Raw genomic sequence first — 21,159 nt, forward strand, 5'->3', positions numbered from 1 at the left:
AGACTACATTGAGAGAACCTGTCTCACAAAACTAAAAACAAGCCAATATATAAATAAGGTTGAGTCCCTCCCATCAAGAGATAGCATTCAATTCCCCTCCCCGTATGTAGGCTAACTTTACCTATTTGTTTCAGTGTAGAAATATGTCATACCATTCATTACTCTACCTGGAACTCTAGCAACAAACAGATGGCAACATCCTTTATTTACATAGGTCATTTTCTGCTCCCTACTCTGTTTGAGCTACTCAGTCCTGCCTTTGTGGAGCATTCATATGAATGGTGGGTATTTAACCTTCTAGTCTACTCTCCATGTATCCTGAACATCCACAGAATGGGATGTACCCAGAGCCACTGAGAGGCAGGTGCCACAATTTGAATCAGTATCCATGTGTGAAATGTCTGGTTTTTGCAGTGTGCTTTTTCGGGAATCTATTCTAGCTCCTTTTCAGGTAAAATTGCAGGATGAGCCCTAGAATAGGTTGGAGTGGAGATACAGACACTGAAGGATAGTGACAGGGACCACTACTTGACTGTTCTGCAAAGCTGTTCCATTGAGACAGGCTTGAGAATGGCTCCCATCAACACCTGATGCTACATGTGCGTGTTTTTGAGTTGGCTCACTCCACCTAATCCCCCAACTGCTTCCTTTTCATCCTCCAACTCCCTTCCTCCTTCCTGCCTGCAACTTACTGCTCCAAACATACGAATTAGTTTTCCAAAATGAGAAGAATGTCCACAGGAGTTGTAAGTAAAACTGTGCACCAAGGGCTATCTTGAGAGCATCTTATAGTGAGTGGTTGGGCCCTATCACATGCCACATCAGTTTTTGGTAACTTGTTTCAAGGAGTTGGAACTGTCTTGCTTTGTTCTCTGAAGACATTTCTTTAGGTAAGCTTTGTTTTCCAGTCCCCACAGTGTATTCCAGAATCTCTCACTGGGCAGTGAGCCCACTTGCCTCACCAGCTCTGCATCAGCATTGCCAAGCCTAGATGGGTCTAGACATTGTATTAAAAAAAAAAAAAAACAGCTCCTTCTGGGACAGGCCTAGAAGACATTGGCACAGGATTGCATCTATCTATGGATATTAAAAATCTTCCTGGCAGACAGGATTTTGTCAAGATCCACCCAATGTGGCCAGTTATGTAAAGGATAAAGGAGTTCACTGGCTCATAGCCATTTAATAGAATTCGGTCAATAAAATTGAGTGGATTATGCCTACACGGAAGATATGCCACGAATTCCTAAACAAGAGGACCAAAAGAAAGTTGCAGTTTGAGGACGCTTAAAAACAACTCTGAATTTATATTGGAGAAGATGATGCATTTTTAACGTCTTGCTCTCAGAAATAAAAATAACTCTTTGGGCCAGCTGTTGATCCTTTTCTGGGAGAGCTTGGAGGTGGGGCACAACAGGGTTGACGAAATTGCACTGAACTGATGCATTAGATTACCTTTTTCAGTACCTTCATGTAGGTTGAGCATTCTCGGCTTTCTTTTTTCTTTCTTTCTTTCTCTTTTTCTTTCTTTCTTTCTTTCTTTCTTTCTTTTTTTTTTTTTTTTTTTTTTTTTTTTTTTTTAACATGCCCTGGTCAACCATCTATCCATTGCCACGTCTCAGTCATGATCAGTGAGTCCTGCGAATTTCAGGTTATCTCCCCTGGAAACTACTGGTCATTTTCTGAGTCTGCATTCCTCAAAACCTTGAAGTCCACCTTGGCCCAAGACCCCTCCAGAGGGACACGCCCCTTCTCCCTCCTCTCGGGAAACTCAAGATCCGCAAGGCAGACTCCCGCCTAGCCCTGCCCAGCAGCCTTCTGGGAACTGTAGTTGTGGCCTCTGACACAGCTGCCACTGTGGTGGAGTCTAGGACTACAGATCCCTACAGGCTCCACGCACCGCGCGCCTGCGTGCTGGCACCTGCTAGAGGCAGGGTTAATTCGTCCCGAGAGCATCGCAAGTCGGCGGTGGAGGCTTTGGCAGCGGCGGACGACATGGACAACGCAGGGAAAGAGCGAGAAGCGGTCCAGCTGATGGCGGAGGCCGAGAAACGAGTGAAGGCCTCCCACTCATTCCTGCGAGGGTTGTTCGGGTGAGCGTCAGTTTGCCCTTAGGGGTATTGGTGCCGGGTCCCTTGCCCAGCCAGCTGCCACCGCAGAGTGCCCCGCGCAACCTCTTAGGGTTCCTGGGTTCCCAAAGGCCTTCAGAACATATCCAAGTGGCCCACGCTTGGCGTTGGGTCCCGCGGCCCCTAGGCGCCATCGCATCCCCTGGGCCATGCCTAGGGGTGCTCTAGTCTGCATACACCGCGGGAATTCTCAGGCTTTGGGCACTCTCCTCCCCACCCCCACGGGGCACCCTCCCCCGACCCCCACGCCCGAAGAACCCGTAGCCCTCAACCCCCAGGCACCCTTTAACAGCCCAGAACGCCTACGCGACCCCGGAGATTTCTGTGCAGTCCCTTGCCCTACGCGTCTCCAGTGGTCTTATGTTGGTGCCAGGGTCCGCGCCGGGCTTCCCTCCGGGATCGTCACCTTCCTGACGGACCCGATTCGTTAATTTATCCTGGTCCGGGCCGTATGTGTATCACCTGGGGGAAGCCAGAACAGAGAGGTCCTGGAACTCAGCCTGGCGCGCCTGGCATCTGTTAGAGGCTTACTGGGAGCTGGGAGCGCAAGATCGGCGACCCTAAATCTCTGGCCCATGGGCCTTGAAAACATTTCCTGGATGGTGTGTTTTTCCTTTGCTGGAGTGATTTGGTATCTGTAGCCCGGGCCTCCTGTTTGATGGACCGTAACATTGCCTCTGTTTAAAGTCAGTATCTTTTGGGAATCCCGTGATTTCGCATAATTCTTACATGCTGTAGTAGGGAAAGCTTTACATTTTCATCTTACAAAAAGCAGAACGTGAACTGAGAGCTTGTGGAAGAATTCTGGGCTGTTGATTATGTGAATGATTCAGCTGTTTGTGACAGCAGCAGACATTATGCGTGTGCCTCGTTTATTTATTTTTTTCTCCATTTGAAAGTGAAAGATCTTTACCAAGAGCAGATTATAATTATTGGAGAGAACAGTAAAGTACATACTTAACTGAGACGCTATTTTATTTCTGTACAAATTCAAATTGGACACTTAGTTCTGAAAACATACCCAATGAGCTTTGACTTGTTTTTTCCAATTTCGTTCATTTGACTGCTAATTATATTTGTTATTATGTAACAGTTTAGTGGAACCCGGTTATGTTTCCATCCCCAGGAAATGCTTAGGGTCACTTTGATACAGTGCATGGTAGCCTGGTCTGTCAAGATAAAGAAGAGGAGACTATCCTTGGGGACTTCTAAGGGCATTTATCACTAGTAGGTCTTAAATTTCTCATATGAGGCTTGAAACCGTAGCCTATACTCTCTTTCCCCTTTAAAAGGGACAAGGAGCATTGCTCATGTTTAATACAGGTGCCAAATACTAATATTTCTGTCTGTGAGTCACAAAACACGAGATTCACTGTGTGAAATTTAAAGGCCAAGTGCCTCACCATGGGAAGTGATTGATTTGAATGCACAACGAAATTCACATCAGGGTATGCTTCCTTGAGCCTGTTGTGGACATTTCTTTTGGTCAAGAGGTGCATTGTTGTGAGGAAACTAGGTCAAATCTTGAGGCCGTCATCTAAAAGGAAACTTTATTTCTGAAGAAATGTGTTTTTGACTGTTGCTGCCCTATCAGTGACAGGCCATGAGGGAATACTTTCATCTTCCATCATTCATACTCAGTTTGCATAGAGTTACTACGACATACTCACGTAGAAGCAGCAGGTCAGGTTATTATCATGGCTTGGGAACCTGGAATAGGTTAACTTTGTTCCTTTGGGCCTCAGTTTCTTCTGCTATAAGCCACCGAGTATCTCAGATTAGTGATCTGTGAGTTCATATTTTTTAAAATACCTAGGCTTATGGAAATGGCTGCTGGGTGATTACCCACATATTCACCAAAGCTGTCAGCTCCTTTTTTCAAGGAAGCAGAAGGGCAGATGAGTTGAGTTTTGCAGGATTTTGGAGCCAAAAATTTGGTTGCTGGTCTTTTAATAAATAAATTCCTTAAGAGTTTTAGTCAGGCCAAGTGTCCTTTGCACCATAAGAACTGGAAGGTTCCCGGCAACATTTGGTCCTGGAAAGCTTAGGGGAAGAAATATATATAGAGAGAGAGCTTCACGAGGTTTACTGTAAGTATGCAAGTATTTGAAACCCCAAACCAGACCTATTTCTCTTTAAGTTTTAATGGGAAGACCATGGTTATGTATCAATTTTAGATGTAGAGTCCTGTGGTTGTGACATTACATGCATCTGTCATCACCTTACATGTTGCCCTGCCCTGCCTCCCTCTGGTTTTATTTTTCATATATGGTGGTGTCATCTATCCCCATGTGAGGCCCTCAGGCTAATGAAGAGTTAATAATCACATGTCTTGGTTCATCCAAGTATCATCAGAGTTCTTGTTTATGAGATGGACAGGTGATATTTTGAGGATGTGGCATTTGGCTTATTGCAGATGTTTCACGTCACTGACTATTAATCTCCCAACTGCAGATTAAAGCCTAGCCTGAGTTCATCTCCTATGTACTGCAGAAGGCTTTTGTGGCAATACTATGTCCTCAGTATTGTTCATAACTCTCTACTTTCTGTTGTTGCTTTAGATGGAAATATGCATTGATAGTCACAAGAATGGGTCCATTAGATGGTTGCTCTGTGTGTAAGCGACATGCCTTTTCTTCCTGGAAGCTAGAGGAGGGGAGGGGGCATCAGGACTTTTTCTTTCCCCAGCAAAGTCCCTTGTAGCTCCTCTACAGGAAAGTAGTCAAGGAAGGATACAGATGCACCTGCAGCCAGTGTTACTCTTGTTTGGTTTTCTATCTAATTCCTGGCTAAGGAGTGATGTGTCTTTTTAGCTGGAGTCAAATTAATTCTCACTTTTTCTGAAGAGCACAGTATAAAACCTCCACTTAAAAAAGTCAGATTTTCAGTTAGTGCATTGCTAGAGAGGAGCAGTGGAAAAGTGTGGTTAATTTCAAATTCTGGTTTAGAATCTCAACAAACTGCTAGGCTTATCTTAAGCTGGCCAAACTGACAGTAGGATACTTTCGAATTGCCAAGACCTGCTTGCTATCTTCAGTTGTTGCTAGGGGAACAAAGGTTGAGGATGTCTTACATAGTGCATATTAAAGAAATCCATATTTAGGGAATGACAGGGAAATGTTTCTGAGCTACCTTCATTTGTTTGTTTGTTTGCAGTTTGGGTGCAACCCCCAGGCCTTGTACATGCTAGGCAAGCATTTATCCTGCCACTGAGCTATATCCCCAGTGCCATGATGGTTCCTTTGCAATGTTCCTCAATCTTGGACCTTATCAAAGAGCTATGTATTTGGTGGTCTCGGTGTAAATTTAGTGAAGGATCCTTTTGGATTACAGCAACTAAGTATGAGTCTGCTTAATATCTGTTTGTGAAAACTCAAATATTTCCTAGGTTTTTGTGGGCTGTATCCATATCTTCAGTTGTTTTTATTTCAGTGAAGATTGTGTTTCCATGTTCAGCATGGTCATGTGATATAGCCTTGCTAGTGCTTACATCTTTCTCAGTTATATTTAATGTTTAAATGTAGATTCAACTTTTTTTTAAAAAAAATCATTAATCAGCTGGACATGGTGGTACTCACCTTTAATCCCAGAACTAGGTAGGCAGAGGCAGGTGGAGCTCTGTGAGTTCCAGGCTAGCCTGGTCTACTTAGTGAGTTCAGCCTGGTCTACATAGTGAGTCCCAGGACATCCAGGGATATGTGCAGAAACATCTCAGAAACAAAAAGAAAAAGCAACAACAACAACAACAAAAAATAATTACTGTGGTCATCCATACCTGTGATCCCAACAATCAAGAGGCGGAAGCAGGTGGATCTTGAGTTTCAGGCCAGCCTGTCTCAAAAATAAGGCAGTAAATGTAGATTAAGTTTCTTATAGAGACAGATGTTTCAGTGTAAGAAGCATGGGAGTATTTGTGTATGTTTCTTATAATGTAAGATCTAAAATGTGGATAACTGCGTATTATGTAGAAGAGAAATAATAATACATGGCCACTTAAATCTGTAATTCTGGGATTTTGTACTTTGGATTTTTTCACATATTCCTTATTTTTTAGAATTATTCATGAGTGTTTGCAAATGATATTGCTCTGTCCTGGTTGATTTATTTTTGTTTGTTATCTGGGAAGAAGAACTTCAGTTGACAAAAATGTGTGCCTAGATCAGTAGGCAAGTCTGTGCATTAGCCCCCAGGAGGTGATCCAGAGTTATATAAGAAAGCAGGTTAAGCAAGCCATGAGGAGCAAGTTAGTAAGCAGCATTCCTCCATGGCTTTTGCTTCCATTTCTGCTTCCAGATTCCTGCCTTGACTTCCTTTAGTGGTCTGTGATCTGGGGCATGTCAGCCAAACCAGACTCATATAAGTAAAACAGAGACAGGAAGTTGATACCCCCTGCAAAAAGCCAGTGAGAAAAATAAGTAATAAAGAAAGCCAGAAAGCAATATAGGTAAAAGCGGAAATAAAGTAGAAGGTATGGAAATAAACCTTTTCCTCCTCAAAGTTGCTTTTGATTATGGTGTCTTATCACAGCAGTGGAAGTACTAACTAAGGCATCCCCAAACTGGCATTTATTGAACTATCAAAACATTGGTTATAAACCAAGAGTGCCCATGTCACCAGATCACGGTAACATCCTAGTTATATAGGTGCTGGGAATTGAATCTGGGTCTTCTGTAAGGGCAGTGGAGGCATATGTCCAGCCCTCTGGTGTATTTCCAGGTCTGTGTCCCAAGCCTTTCGGAAGAGCCTTACATTAACTGTGTCTCTTCTGTGACTGTCTTTTGTGAGCAAATCTGAAGGTGATATTGATGTGACTGATCCTCAGCTGTTGAAGTACTTTGTTATAGTTACTGTATTTTCTGTTTCATTTGATCCTTTTTGTGATCTCGTTTTTTATCTAGAACATTTGTGGTTTGTTCAGCTGTTACATTTATGACAAAGTTTTTTGAAATGGTTCATCTTCTGTTCCTTACTTAGGCCTCTGTTATCTCATTTGTTCTGGGAAACACCTGTACCTTGTGTGTTTGAAAGTGTGGGCATTTTGCTATTTGTACTTAGACAACAACAACAAAAAAAAAAAGCTTCCATGCATTTTCATTTTTTAACCTTTCCCATTAGTCTTAGATCTGTGATAAAATGTATGCAACACCACCCACTGATATTCTCTAGTCATCTCTTAACCTTCCTGGAGTTTTGGTTTGTATCCTTGTATCCGTGGCACTTGAGGGAGTGTGACTGTCATTCCCTCTTGAGTTCTTTTGAAAATGCCCCACTGCTGTTAGCTATGTATGCTAGCATTGAAATCCACTCCTACCGTGATTTCTTAGATTTGTAAGCACCTTTGCTTTTTGATGTGGGAGCCCAGAAATTTTATTTATAGAACTAGATAGTTTACCTGGATAGCTCAGTGGACCTTCACACTTAGTTGGCCAGGTCAGTGTTTGGATTCAGGTGTTATTTGAGTCCTGGGAATTTTCTGAGAGTCTGATTGAAATACCTGTGTGAAGGGCTGTTTTCTCCTACCACTTGGAAGGAATCCAAGTACGGAGTCAGTCTCCTGGCCTGCCTGCCACTGAGTTCAGAAGGGCTTACCTGCAGTGATTCTCCTACAGACTTTACAGAGAGGGGAAACACACACACACACACACACACACACACACACACACACACACACACACACACACAAAACAAGATTTAAATTTTTGGCTCAGCCTGATTTGTTGTAAGTGGCACTGGACCAAGACTTGTAGAGTCTGGGCCAGATCAAAGCTTTAGTCATATTTAACCACAACACCATTTTGGAAAAAAAAAAAAATATTCAGATAGCAATTAACTCAGTCCCAATGGCACAACAGTTTAAGGCATGTTTACATTGAGATGCTTTATGAAGTTCATTTGGCTTCTTTCACAAGAATGGTTACTATTGATTGGGGGGATGGGATGGGGTAAATGGGGGAGAGGGGCTGGGAGGTTAGAAATGGTGCCTGAGATTGAGAGTCCATGGAGCTTGACTGAGGTAAACATTATGCTCTGGGTGTCAGGATTGGCCTGGCCTGCCCTAAGATAACATAGAAATCGCTTAGGTTGTTGAAAAGCACAAGTGACATCACTCATAAGAATGGATTTTATGGTCCAAAAGCAATGCTCAATATTTACGGGAAAAGGTCTGGGAAAAGAAAAAAAAAAAAAAAAAAAAACAAAACAAAACATAAATGCTGGAAGATACAGGGAGAGCCTGTCTCATCCTACAGCAAAGGATCACCAGGTATAAAATGACATCCTTCCTAGCTTCCTAGCTTTCCAGGAAGAGCAGCTGCTGTGTACCTCACTTCATTGAAGAGTTAAGTTGTGTGTTTAACTTCTCCAGTGGTTTTCTGTGTGCACAAGGCCTTTTGCCCTCTACACTTGCCCTTGACTCTGACAAGGAGCAGTGAGGGAATATAGAAAGGGCAGACACATAGACACACCTACAGAAAATCTGGGGTCAGGTGGGCTGTCTTTGCTCTGGTGGAGGGTACCAACTGTGCAACAACCTAGAACCTCAGTGTGACTGTTACCTAAAGCACATGGGGAGGAGTTTGCTATCTTGGTAGGAAGTCTCTGTGAGTAAGCATTTTCAGGCTGTAAACATGTAAGAGGAGGAAGCTGTACTTGATTAGTTTTGTACACATCAGTCAAACATCAGCACTGTCAACATTTGCTCCTAGACCAGAGAAAGGCTTTTTCCACTGATTCTGAGCTGAACTGTATAGTGAAGGCTTTGCCAGTTTCCCTTGGATCTGAGATGATGGATCCTCAACATGGCATGTCATCAATACACATTCACCCAGGACTTGATCTGCTCTTTACACGTTCATGGCTTTTGCTCCCCATAACCTGCAGCAGCAGTGGTAGAAGCTCCTGTGGTAGGGGAGGAGGGGTGTGGACCTTTGCCAGCTTCTTAGGGTGCTCTTTGCTGCTGAAGAGTTGGGTGCAGCGTCGGGAAGAAGTGATGCTGTGGAGCAGCAGTTAGGGCTCCTTTTCTTCTGAAAGACTCACATGATCCCCACTGTTGCCTTCTTCCCTTGCTCTGCCACCTGGCAAGGAGTTCCCTTCCTCCCTCTCGTAATGGCAGTCTTCTACAGACTATGGCCCTGCATGCCACTCCTTTTCTGTTCTCTGACCTGACCCTTCAAGCCTCATGCCTGGCTTTGGAATTACTTGGGTGGGTGAGGCTCTCTTGCTGGGGAATGGTTCCCTCTGAAGCTTGGAGCTTTGGCCTGCAGACCCCTACTTGACTGACTTCCAGCGGGAGCCCTCCACACTGGATTTGTTTCTCCTCAGCTCCATTTCCCTGAAGGCTTACTATATTCAATATGTGTTTGTAAGTTTATATTCAGGCAACATTATCTTTTAGGAATTGCAACAGTTGTTAATATTTTATAAAGATTGAAATTCAGTTCAAAGAATTAATTTTTACAAAGGTTAAAAAAATGAGATAAAAACCTTACTTTGCAGGCCATAATTCATTATGTAAACCAGGCAGGCATTGAAATCGTAGAGATCTCATGCCTCTGTCTCCAGAGTGCTGGGATTAAAAGCATGTGTCACCACACCTGGGAAAATGCATTTAAAACACCACTAGTCAGGTCAGGTTGTGTATAACTGGTTTATAAGTTTATTGAATTGATGCTGTTCGATTTCTTAGGTATTTACCTATTGTGCATTTGTTCTGTTACTGGCTCTTATTGGCACATACTCTGTTTATAACGTTGAACCTTCAGAACATTGCCAGAATAACAGTCCAGTTAGCCTTCCTTACTATTCGTACCTACCCCATTACCTTTACCTAGGAGATTAAGCCCAGCTATTACTTTTATCAGCCAGTTGTGAAATGTCGGTATTCTGTTTGAGAATCTGTTTTTCCCCCCTAAATAAGCAGAAGTGGTGGGGGAAAGTCTCATAAAGTTGAATCTGAATGTCTGGAAGAGAGCTTCAAAGAGTCATGTTAGCAGCATGTGTCAGTGCCCAGCTTGGTGTTGCTTCTTTCTCTTCATCTCTTGACCTGACTGCTCCTGTGTAAGGCTATGAATGGCATTATCTGCAGGTGGCCTGAGCAAGACCCAAGCCATAGATGTTTAGTCCTTTCTGCTGAACATTGAGCTCTGTTGTCAGTTAATAGAAAAATGGAGGAACTTTTGAATGCTGCCTCTCCTGTCCCATGGACTGTTAGACCTCACATAGCATTCTGAAGAGTATCCCCCTTCTGCTACCTTTTTGGTAAACATATTGTTTTTTAATTGGTACACAGTAATTGTACCACAGTGTGACATTTCAATGTGTGTAGTGCAGACCAGATCAGTTGCCATAACTATCACCCTGAATACTTATCACATCTCTCTGTGGGGAATATTCAGAGTCATGTCTGCTGGGTATTTTGAAATGTTGTCAACAATATATTTATCCTGCTGTGCTGTAGAACTTGAGGCATATCGCTGGATGCTGATGCATGGATTGAGATACAAGGGACTAGGTTTAATATAGTTTATTAATTTTATTTGGGGAGAAGTCATTTAGGTAAGAAACTAATGGCCCGCAAGTTCCCGCTCCAAGGATCCATAACCAGGCTGCTCTCAGTGACCTGACCAGAACTAAGAGAGTGTGCTGGGGTCCAGGGCCCCAGGCCTAACCTTACCCTTTATCACATACACACCTGTGGGCGAGGTCAGTGCTACAGGAGCAGGTAGGGTGGATATCTCACTTTAATTCCCGTTCTAATCTAAAGAAAAAGATTTAGGCTTTGATATATATATAAAGATAGAAAATATCAAGTATACTCTAGGAGAAGGAAATGTAAGAATATACACTCTTAAGAACTATTGCCAGTGAAGCAACAAGAACAAATGGCAAGAACTACCTATCCAGTCCTAGCATAAAGGCATAACAGAGATCACTATAGAGTTTTCCTAAGCTGGAAAGTTTAAGTCTTGTATCTAAAATTTCAATCTAGGAAGAGAGAACAATAATCTTCTGCCTCATCAAAGACCTGAGAAGGAGGATAACAATAATAGGGTAGGCAGGAAGTGCAGGTGAGCAACTTCCAAAAGGAGCATGGAAGACAGAAGCAGCAGGCTACCTGTACAGTCACCCAAAGTCTCACAGCAACATAGGGGCAACCCTCTTTGGCTAAGGCCTAGAGTATGGATTAAGATACAAAGGACTAGGTTTAATATAGGTTATTAATTTTATTCCAGGAGAAGTCACTTACATAAGAAACCAATGACCCACAAGTTCCCACTGCAAGCATCCATACCCAAGCTGCTCTCAGTGACCTGGCCAGAACCAAGAGAGCGTGCAGGGGCCCAGGACCCCAGATCTAACCTAACCCTCCCTCACATCCTCACCTGTGACCACACCAATTTGGGAGTGGTCAGTGCTACAGGTGTGGGTGGGGTGGATATCTCATTACAGGAGCATTCTTTCACATGTTTACCTGTGCCCCTGTACATGTTAGCCATCCTCTGACCTCTCCTACCCCATAATGCTTCCCAACCTTGGTAACTATAGTTCTACTCCATACTTTGTTTCAGTCAGATTTTCTACAGGACCAGAACAAGAGGATGGGGAAAAAAAAGTCAGAATATTATTAAGTGAGCTTTAAAATAGTGATGACAGACAAATCACACTGAGATGCTGAGGGCCTGGTAGTTACTCAGTCCTTAAGGCTGGTGCCTAAACATTAAGAGTAATCCCACAGAAGCTGTTTCTCATTTTCTTTGTGGATAGCCCATGTTTCTGGCATCTTCATTATCCTGATGTCTTTATTATAACTCAGGTTTCACTTTCATCAGTTCTGGCAGGGAATCTAGCCACATGTTGCTTTGCTACAGTATCTCCTAAGACCTAAGTGCAAGCCTCTATGACCTCATTACTTGCATTTTTCATGCCTCTAAAATCATTACCATGTGAACAGTGCTGGATTCTGGCAGCTTGAGGTGTAGCCTGACTCCTTGGACCACAGCTGCTGTGGTCTAAGCCTAGTAGAACACTTCCCTAGGTGGGTCTGTTAGAGCAGATGTCCTGGAGGCTTTCTGTTGAAGTCTCTCCTCCCTCTTTGTCCTCTCTTCTCCCCATCACCTTCTTTCTTTCTGAGACAAGGTATCATGTAATCCACACGGGCCTTGAATTCACTAAGTAGTTGATGATATGGTGGTGTGCATTTGTAATCCTAGCATTCCTATGAGCTGGGGTGTGTGTGGGATGGAGACCTGAGAATCAGTAGGAAGCTCTTGGACCAGCAAGCCTGGAGTGTGCAGCCTAGTAGCAAAAACAAGAGAAACCCTATTTCAGTGAGGTGGAAGGGAAGAACAAATTCCTAAAAGTTTTCTTCTGACCACTACACACTTATGTATACTCTCTTACATACAAAATGTACACATAAAATGATTTTATTAAAGCTGTGCAAACTAAAAAAAAAAAAAAAAAAAAAAAAAAAAAAAATGCAGCAAGATTAGCCAGACTTTAAAGTCTACACATTTCAGTGAACTTCTATACAGAAATAGTTTAAAATACAAGTTTCTCAAACAAGTTCTGGAGTTCTTAGTGGTTGTGGCCCTGCCTCCAAGGCACTTTTCCTATCCACTCAGTGTCTGTGACTTCTCTTTCATGGCATGAATCTTTAACACTTGAAGATTCTTTCTCCAAACCCATGTTACCCACAGCTTTTAAATTGTTTGTGTCCCTTTCCTCTCAAAACTACATCTTTCAGATCTTTCTGTTCTACTTGTCTACCATGATCTGGTTAAGAGTATCAAGCAGTAACCATTCTATAGCCTCAAATGCTACCATGTCCATTACTTTTTAATTCACCCTCACTCAGATTTTCAGGATGGGCAGAACATAGTCACATTCTTTGCCAGATATGCTACAAATGGCCCTGTTCTTGCTAGAGTCTTTGTTTCTCTCTGAAACTTGGTAAGTAACACCTTCATATATATATACAGCATTCTAGTTTTCTCTACCCCCACTGCAATGGCACATTAGGCTCTGTTTATAACCATGTAAGGCTTTGCTAGCATGTACCTCCAACTTTCTCCATATTTCTCTTGCTACATGATCAGAGCTGTCACCTTGATTAACCCCACTTCTGGTACTGATTTCTATATTATTTGCTTATTGCTGTGACAGAGTATCTGATAAAAGCAACTTAGGAAGGATTTCTTTGGTTCATAGTTTAAGAGAAGGCCATCATGGTGGAGGTGTGATAGTAGATGTGTCTGGTACTGTTGTCCTCACCTCTGGTACAGGAAGCAGAGACTGTATGGTAAGCAGGGCCCAGCTATAAACCTCAATGACAACTCCTAACGACCCACTTCATTCATCAAGGTTTCACAACCTTTTAAAATAGCACCAACAGGTGACTAGTTATGCTCAAACACATGAGCCTGTGGGGACATTTTCCCTTCAAGCCATAACACTATCATACAGTGAACACACACACACACACACACACACACACACACACACACACACACACACAAATGGCAGAAGTGCTATACTTTTATATTTCATTTTTATTTTATTATTGAGATTACAATATAATTACATTATTTCCTCCTTCCCTTTCTTCCCTCCAAACCCTCCCAAAGACATTATTAATAGCCTGTGATGCTTTAGACCCTGACCAACCAACAGTTCAAAAGGGCTTTTCATGTCTAGTGTTAGGACTTTTTTAGATGGTCTTTGGCTCCCAGAGGGAGCATGTCAACCCAAATGAAAAATATTCATGTAAACTATATGTTTGTTTATATAGACTTATTGCATTATAGGTTTTTTGAGGTAGATGGTTAATAGTATGATTCCTTATGACCTTTTCAGACTTCATTATTGTTATTTTATTTTCTTCTCTCCTTTTCTATATTTGTGGCAGAGATATTTTTAAAGAAATTGAATTTGTCTCCTTTTTTTTGATATTTTCTGGTTTTGTTTGCTATTTTGAGGGATGCATAAATAACTTATTAAAAAACTCATGTTAAGTTGGGCTCACTACTGCATGCCTGTAATCCTGGTACTGGAGAGGCAGGGATATTTTGGGGGGGCTTTCCTCGGTTATACAGAGCAAGATCTTGTGTCAAAAAAAATTAGTAACAATACCTCCCTTTAAAAAAAAAAAAAATCCAAAAAACAACAGTGAAAGCAGCAGCAACAAAAAGCAGTAATGTAGACAGATTCTTGCATCCACACAGCAGCTAGCATTGCCATTGCACCCTGTGTGCCAGGCGCTGTGTTGACCTCTCCCTACAAGTTAGGTTGAGGAGATATTCCTGCTAGTGAAGAAGCATCATCCTGGGTAATAGCCCCCATCCCCCACCTCACCCTGGCGCCAGTAGTAAGCACAGTGGCCCTTGTCTTTGTAGTTTGGAGTGGCTGGATAGCCCTCAGGGTATCCTAGTTATAGATCTGAATTCTGGTTGTGCCTGTGCACTGCTACAGTGTTATTATTTGAGGTATTTCTACTCTAATATCTTGTGATTTTAGAGGCAGCTTTATTTCTGCCTCTGCAGTTGTCACCTTTCCTTTTGGGTACATCTCATGATGTGTCTGTGCCATTAATTCCCACAAGTCTACTTTGATACCTCCCTCCTCCCACCCACAGCTTTAAAATAGTATGTATTATAGTTGCCAGTGTGGCTGTGTGCTCCAAACAGTGATTATTCAGGGTGGGGAAAACTAGGACTTCAGAGTTATTTGGGGATTAATTGGGTTTTGGCAGCTTTGCTATTCGCAGAACCGTAGTAGGCTGCCTTGGGACTTTGACCACAGTGGAAAAGTGTTGGGGCTGGATATGATGTTGCACGCATCTTCACCCCCAAACCATGAGGTTTTGTGAACACCCTGATTTCCCTCCTTAGTGTCATGTGGCAGGCACATACTAACCTCAGCAGCTGTTTTCTCAGTAAGAAGCTCCTGCCTCTGAAATGGAAGGGGTGTCAGGCTGGGGCCTCCAGCTGGAGTCATATCTTGTGCCTGCTTGTGTTCCCTTTCTTGGTGGAGAAGGTGTTTCCTTGTTCAAGATCAGAAGCCCCTAATAGTAAAAGACACTGACTTTAGCTCAGTTCAGCTTTCTTCATGCCACTTAGTGCTGTGGACCGACATAATGTTACCTCATAGTAGAGATTCTTTTTCAATATGTTGTTTCCAAGAATATTCTATCTGTGGAGTTCAGGGTAGCTATCAGTTGAAATTATTTTAATGTAAATCTGAGGAGTGGCTTTAAAACTTGCAACATTTAATGTTGGTGTACATGAAGTAAGTAGTTGAGGTACTTTTAAAGACAATTACAAGTTTACAGCTACAGTCATTTGTGGAGACTGTTCTTTCCTTCCATCTTTACATGGATTTGGAGATTGAACTTAGGTTGCCAGGCTTGTGCGGCAAGAATCTTTACCATATCAGCAGCCTACCTTTTGTTTTTATATGGCTTCCTAAAGTACCCACCTGACTGCTTTAGGATAAGATTCATTGTTGTCTTGGATGATGACCTTCTGATCCTCTTGCTTTCTCAAATGCTGATAGTACAGGTACCGGCCATCATGTACAGTTATATGGGTTGGGTGAGAATCAAACCCAGGGCTTTGTGTGTGCTAGCCAAGCATTCTACCAGCTGAGCCACATCCCTAGACTGTATTCTCTCTCTCTCTCTTTTTCTCTCTTTCTCTCTCTGTCTGTCTCTCTTGCTGTCTCTGTCTCTCTCTCTTTCTTTAGATGTTTTGTTGTTTGTGTTGTTTGTTTTGAGACAGGTTCTCATGTAGCATGGGCTAGCCTCAAAGTCACTGAGGATGACACTTTAAACTCCTGGTCATTATGCCTCTACCTTCCAAATGTTGGGGTTATAGGCATATGCTTACATGCTTGGCTTTGTTTGTTTTTCAAGACAGGGTTTCTCAGTATTGCTTTGGAGCCTGCCTGTCCTGGAACTAGCTCTGTAGGACAGGCTAGCCTCAAACTACAGAGATTCGCCTGCCTCTGCCTCTCAGGATTAAAGGTGTGTGCCACCACCAATGCCTGGCTGCTCTTCAATTGATTTTTAAGAATGATTTTTTATGTGTACTTCTGTGTATCTATGCGTGGGAATGTGCACGAGTACAGGTACCATTTGAGGTCAGGCATGGGATCTGGATCTAGATGGCTGTTGTGAGCCATCCAGCGTGGGTACTAGGAACCAAACTCAGGTCTTCTCAAGAGCAGAATGTGTTCTTAATCCCTAAGCCATCACTCCAGCCCCCTTTTGTAGCATTGAGGGTGCTTGTGGTCATGCTGTTCAGGACAGGTAAGTGTCTCTTGATCTAATCCAGCTGGCTCATTCAGTCTAAATTTTCAGTCAGGAGCCTGTGCTGAGTAATGAAGATGAGCCACTGGCCTCCAGATGCCAGTATCTCTTGTGAGATGATGGTAGTGTCCTCTGGTTATTATAATGATAACAAAAAAAAAAAAAAAAAAAAAAAAAAAAAACAAATGGCTTGATGTGACAATATCTGGTGTGAACTTAGCACAGCACAGGAGTTTTGTTGTTTGCATCTCTACTTGAAAGTAGGATAAAGTACATTTTAATTAAGCTAGTTTTATTTAGAAACTTAATAAGAATGGCTGCACTAAACTGTAATTACAGTTGAAGATTCCTGGTACTTGACAAAAAAAAAAAAAAAAAAAAATCAAGACACGGGAAAAGGCTAGCTCGTGTTAACTCTGTAGAGCTGTGACTAAAAGTGAGAAACTCCTCATGAGGAATTTTCCACTAGGGAAGTCTATTAGTTCATTGCTCAAAGAAAAGAAAAGAAATAGAGATGGGTTGAAGATGGTTCAGAGCTTAAGAGCACTGGCTCTTCTTCTATAGGATGTGGGTTCAGTTCTCAGAAACTACACTGGCAACTCATAAGCTTCTGTAATTCCAGTTTCAGGGGACCTGACACCTTCTAACTTCCATGGGCACCAGGTACACAAATGGTGCTCATTCATTAAGGCAGGCAAAACATTCATACACATAAAGAAAATAAATATTTGGGGAAAAAATGAATGTGGTTGATTGGAGAGATGGTGCAGTGGTTAAGAGCACTGGCTGCTCTTCAGAGGTCCTGGGTTCAATTCCCAGCAAACACATGGTAGCTCACAACCATCTGTAATGAGATCTGGTGCCCTCTTCTGGCATGCAGGAATACATGCAGACAGAATACTGTATATACAATAAATAAATCTTTAAGAAGAAAAAAAATAATGTAAATTTAAAGTAGAGGAAAGAGCCCTGAAGGTTGAGGTTAAAAACCTTGCTTGTTTTGGCTCTTTATTTTTTGAATAGTTTTATGACATTCTGTCATTCCTTGTGTGACATGGCCCCAGTTTATTTTTATTTGGCAGGCAGGAATAGCTCTTTATTGAGATAAAATTCACCTGGCAGATAGCTTACCTGTCTGAAGTATTTGCTGATTTTTAAAAAAAATCTTTGCATATTGGAGTTGTGCAGCCATGACAGTAACCATCCCCAACTCAAACAACACACCATTTGCCTATGGCACCCCTTCCTGTTTTTCCCCAACACTTCTTTTTTTTAATCATTTTTCTTCTTTTACATCTCTATCCCAGTTCCCTCACCCTCCCATCCTCCTATGCCCCCCAACTCCCCTCTCATCTATCCCCCCTCCACTCCACAGGGAGGGTGATACCTTCCAGGAGGGATCAACAAAATCTGTCAACTCATTTGGAGTAGGGCTAGGCCCTCCCTCCTGCCTCTAAGCTAAGGGAGTATCCCTCCATGGGGAATGTCCTCCCAAAGTCCTTTCGTGCACCAGGGGATACATCCTGGTTCCACTGTCAGAGGTCCCTTAGACTGCCCAGGCCTTCTAACTGAGACCCATGTTCAGGGGGTCTGAGTCACTCCAGTGCTGGTTTCTCAGCTATCAATCTGGGGGTCCATGAGCTTCCCCTTGTTCAGGTCAGCTGTCTCTGTGGGTTTCTGTAGCCTGGTCTTGACCCTTTTTCTTATCACTCCTCCATCTCTGCAACTGGATTCTAGGAGATCTGCTCAGTGTTCAGCTGTGGGTGTCTGCCCCTGTTTCCATCAGCTACTAGATGAGGGCTCTATGATGACATATAAGTTAGTCATCAATCTCATTATTAGGGGAAGGCATGCTTTGATGTCTTGAGTCTGGTTTGTGACATTAGAATATCTGAGATTGAGTAGTTTAAAGGAAGAAGAGAAGTGTGTTTCTCAGCTCTAGAGAGTAGACCCTGAAAAATCAAGGTGCTGGCATCTGGTGTGATCCTTTACTGTCCTCACATGGTGGAAGTCTGTAGTTAAAGGGAGAATATTGTGTACTTGCTTGGCAATGGAGCAAAGGAGAGAGATCCAGCTGCACAGGCCCTTGCTGTACTAGTTCACTGATCATGGCCTACCTGAGCTTACTGGAGATGTGCTTGTCTTCTTTCTTCCACTCCCTGTCAACTCTGTGTTTCTACACTCCATTCTGAAGTCCTCATTATATGTGCTACACAGTCAGAGTCTCTTGGGCCTTGGTCTTCCTCTGAGATTTTATTTTTGCGATGTAGACAGACAAATGTCTTGAATGGAAGGGCTTGAGCTAATTAGAAGAAGAGTGGAATTCAGACACTCTGGGTGAATCACCAAAGTCTTAATTTTGGCTAGAAGAAATTGCTGAATGTATGAAGATATTCCCTAGAGGCTGGAGAGATGGCTCAGAGGTTAAAAGTACTGGCTGCTCTTTCAGAAGACTTGGGTTCAAGTCCCAATATCCACATGGTAGCTCACAACCATCTGTAACTCCAATTCAAGGAGCTCTGATGCCCACTCTGGCAACAAAACACTCATACACATAAAATAATTTTTGTAATTGAAAATAAATAAAAACCAAGCTATTCATCAATAAGAATTAGCTGCCCAATGAAGAACTTTCTAGAACTACATGCATTCTTTGCTGCTTGTGGAGCATCCTCTTCTCAAGATGTTTACACGGTGTTTTTCTGTACTATGTGTGGTGAGGATGGGCTCTGAGGTTCTTCCATGTTGGAGACAGGCTGGCCCCTCCCAAAGCTGACAATTTTGTGCCTTTTCTGGGGGTTGGGTGGTTGCTTTTCGGGCAAGGTCTCACCATGGAGGTTAGACTGGCCTAGAATTCACCATCTTCTTGCCTTTGCCACTCCAATGTGGGGGTTACAGGACTGGGCCGCACATCTGGCTTTTAGATTTTATGCTAAACTGTTAAGAATGGCAGGAGAAAGTATCTTGACCCTTCAAAATGTAATCTTTGAGAAATATACGTCTAATATAAAGAAGTCTATTTACATAGCCTGTTAGAAAACTTGCATTTCTAAAACTCTTAGATATATTTATTTTTTTGTGTATGAGTGCTTTGTCTACATTTATGTATGCCTACCAAGAGGATATCAGGTCCTCCTGGAACTGGAGTTTCAGATGGTTGTGAACCTCCATATAGGTGATAGGAACTGAACCCAGGTCCTCTGCAAGAACAAGTGTTCTTAACCACTGAGCCCCAAACTTGCATTTGTTATACATGGAACACTCTAGTTAATGTTTTAGATTCTGGATTCACCAGATCTTTGTAAAGGTGTCAGTTTTGTGGCCCAGGACAGAAACTTTAGCATTCCTCAGCCTCCTCATCTGGAATTTGGGGTCAGGAACAGTATTAATTGTTAAGATTCTGTAGTTTGTCTCATGCACTGAAGAACTCACTGAGTGTTTCAAGGTTATAATATTAGTGATTATTACATAATAAATAATAAAATAATCTTGTTTCAGGGAGAAAGGAGAGATGTGGGTGATTATTAACAACAAGTTTAACCTCCTATTTAAATTTCTCTTAGAGGAAACACAAGAATAGAAGAGGCATGTGAAATGTATACCAGAGCCGCAAATATGTTCAAGATGGCCAAGAATTGGAGTGGTATGTACAACATTTTGTTACATATCAGGCAAATACTTTAAAAATAATATTGTAGAAAGACAGGACTGCGTATTCCCTTTAAAGAGTGAGAATCTTGGTCCCCGAGGCAGGCATTGGAGCATCTCAAGTAACTAACCTGTTTTCATTGTTGACCACTGGGACAGTGTCTGCCTCAGTTTCAGCAAGCCACCAGTGGAGCAGGCTGTAGAATCCAAAAGAGCATTTCATGGACTAGGAAGGGTAGGTATGCTTCTTAGAATTGTACTCCAGTAAATGCAATGCCATAACTATAGGAAAACTCAACTAACAAAATGGATAGAAATGCCTTAGCATGCATTGAGAATTTCAAAGCAATTCTCTACTTTGAGTTCATTGAGAACTAGCTAGCACATTAGCTAGCACATTCTTTAAGGTGAGTCCTCACATTAAGATTCTTCTCCTTGTCTGAGTGGATTAACTCTTGCTAACACTAATTGAAGAAAAAGATGCCACCTTTTCCCTTGGAAAAAGAGACTTCTATAGCTCGGATGGTGATGGGACCCTTATGCAAGTGAATGTAGAGGCAACCTTAGGCCAAAGAGAACATGGGTCTCCTGCTTGGCAAACAGCTGTTTTAAAGTAGAAAGTGGCTCCTGCCTTTTCCTAGCTGCTATTTCCCATTGCCTTTAAGGCAGACACTTGGTTTCAAAGAAGATGCTTTTAAGCTGGGTAGATCTGAAAGGCTGCATCTGGCTCTGAAGTTCTGTATCAGCTTACTTTGCAGTAGAGCCTTAGTTAAAAGGGAGATGGAAGGGTTTCAAAAGCACTTATGCCTACACTGTATTTACTGAAGAACAAATGGAAAATAAACAGAATTGTCCCTGTAGTCCATCTTTTCTACTCAAGTCCTGTAATCAGGTGAAAAATGATCTTACCCAAGAGTGCTTACCGGTTTTCTCTGAAGGTAAGATCCTAGGAGATTCACGTGGAAAGGTCCTTGTCCTCCATGTACCTGTGGAGGTCTTCCATGTCTTCTGCTAGGATGATGTTCCCAATGTCCCTGTGTTCTTCTCTTTCTCAATGTGTGGCTGACTATAGCCTGAACT

General features: G+C 42.4%; 1 protein-coding gene across 1 annotated transcript in view; it reads left to right on the forward strand.

Annotated features, from left to right (window-relative positions):
- Positions 1–1,950: 1,950 nt before the first annotated feature.
- Napb (NSF attachment protein beta) overlaps positions 1,951–21,159 on the forward strand; it is a 38,870-nt gene continuing 19,661 nt past the window's right edge. Inside the window, exons 1-2 of the mRNA XM_051183214.1 lie at positions 1,951–2,090; positions 19,995–20,074. Coding sequence (XP_051039171.1) covers positions 1,993–2,090; positions 19,995–20,074 — 178 coding nt within the window. The 5' untranslated portion in view covers positions 1,951–1,992. The remainder of the gene's footprint in view (positions 2,091–19,994; positions 20,075–21,159) is intronic.

This window comes from Phodopus roborovskii, unplaced genomic scaffold (assembly GCF_943737965.1).
Source record: "Phodopus roborovskii unplaced genomic scaffold, PHOROB, whole genome shotgun sequence".
Taxonomy (NCBI): Eukaryota; Metazoa; Chordata; class Mammalia; order Rodentia; family Cricetidae; genus Phodopus; species Phodopus roborovskii.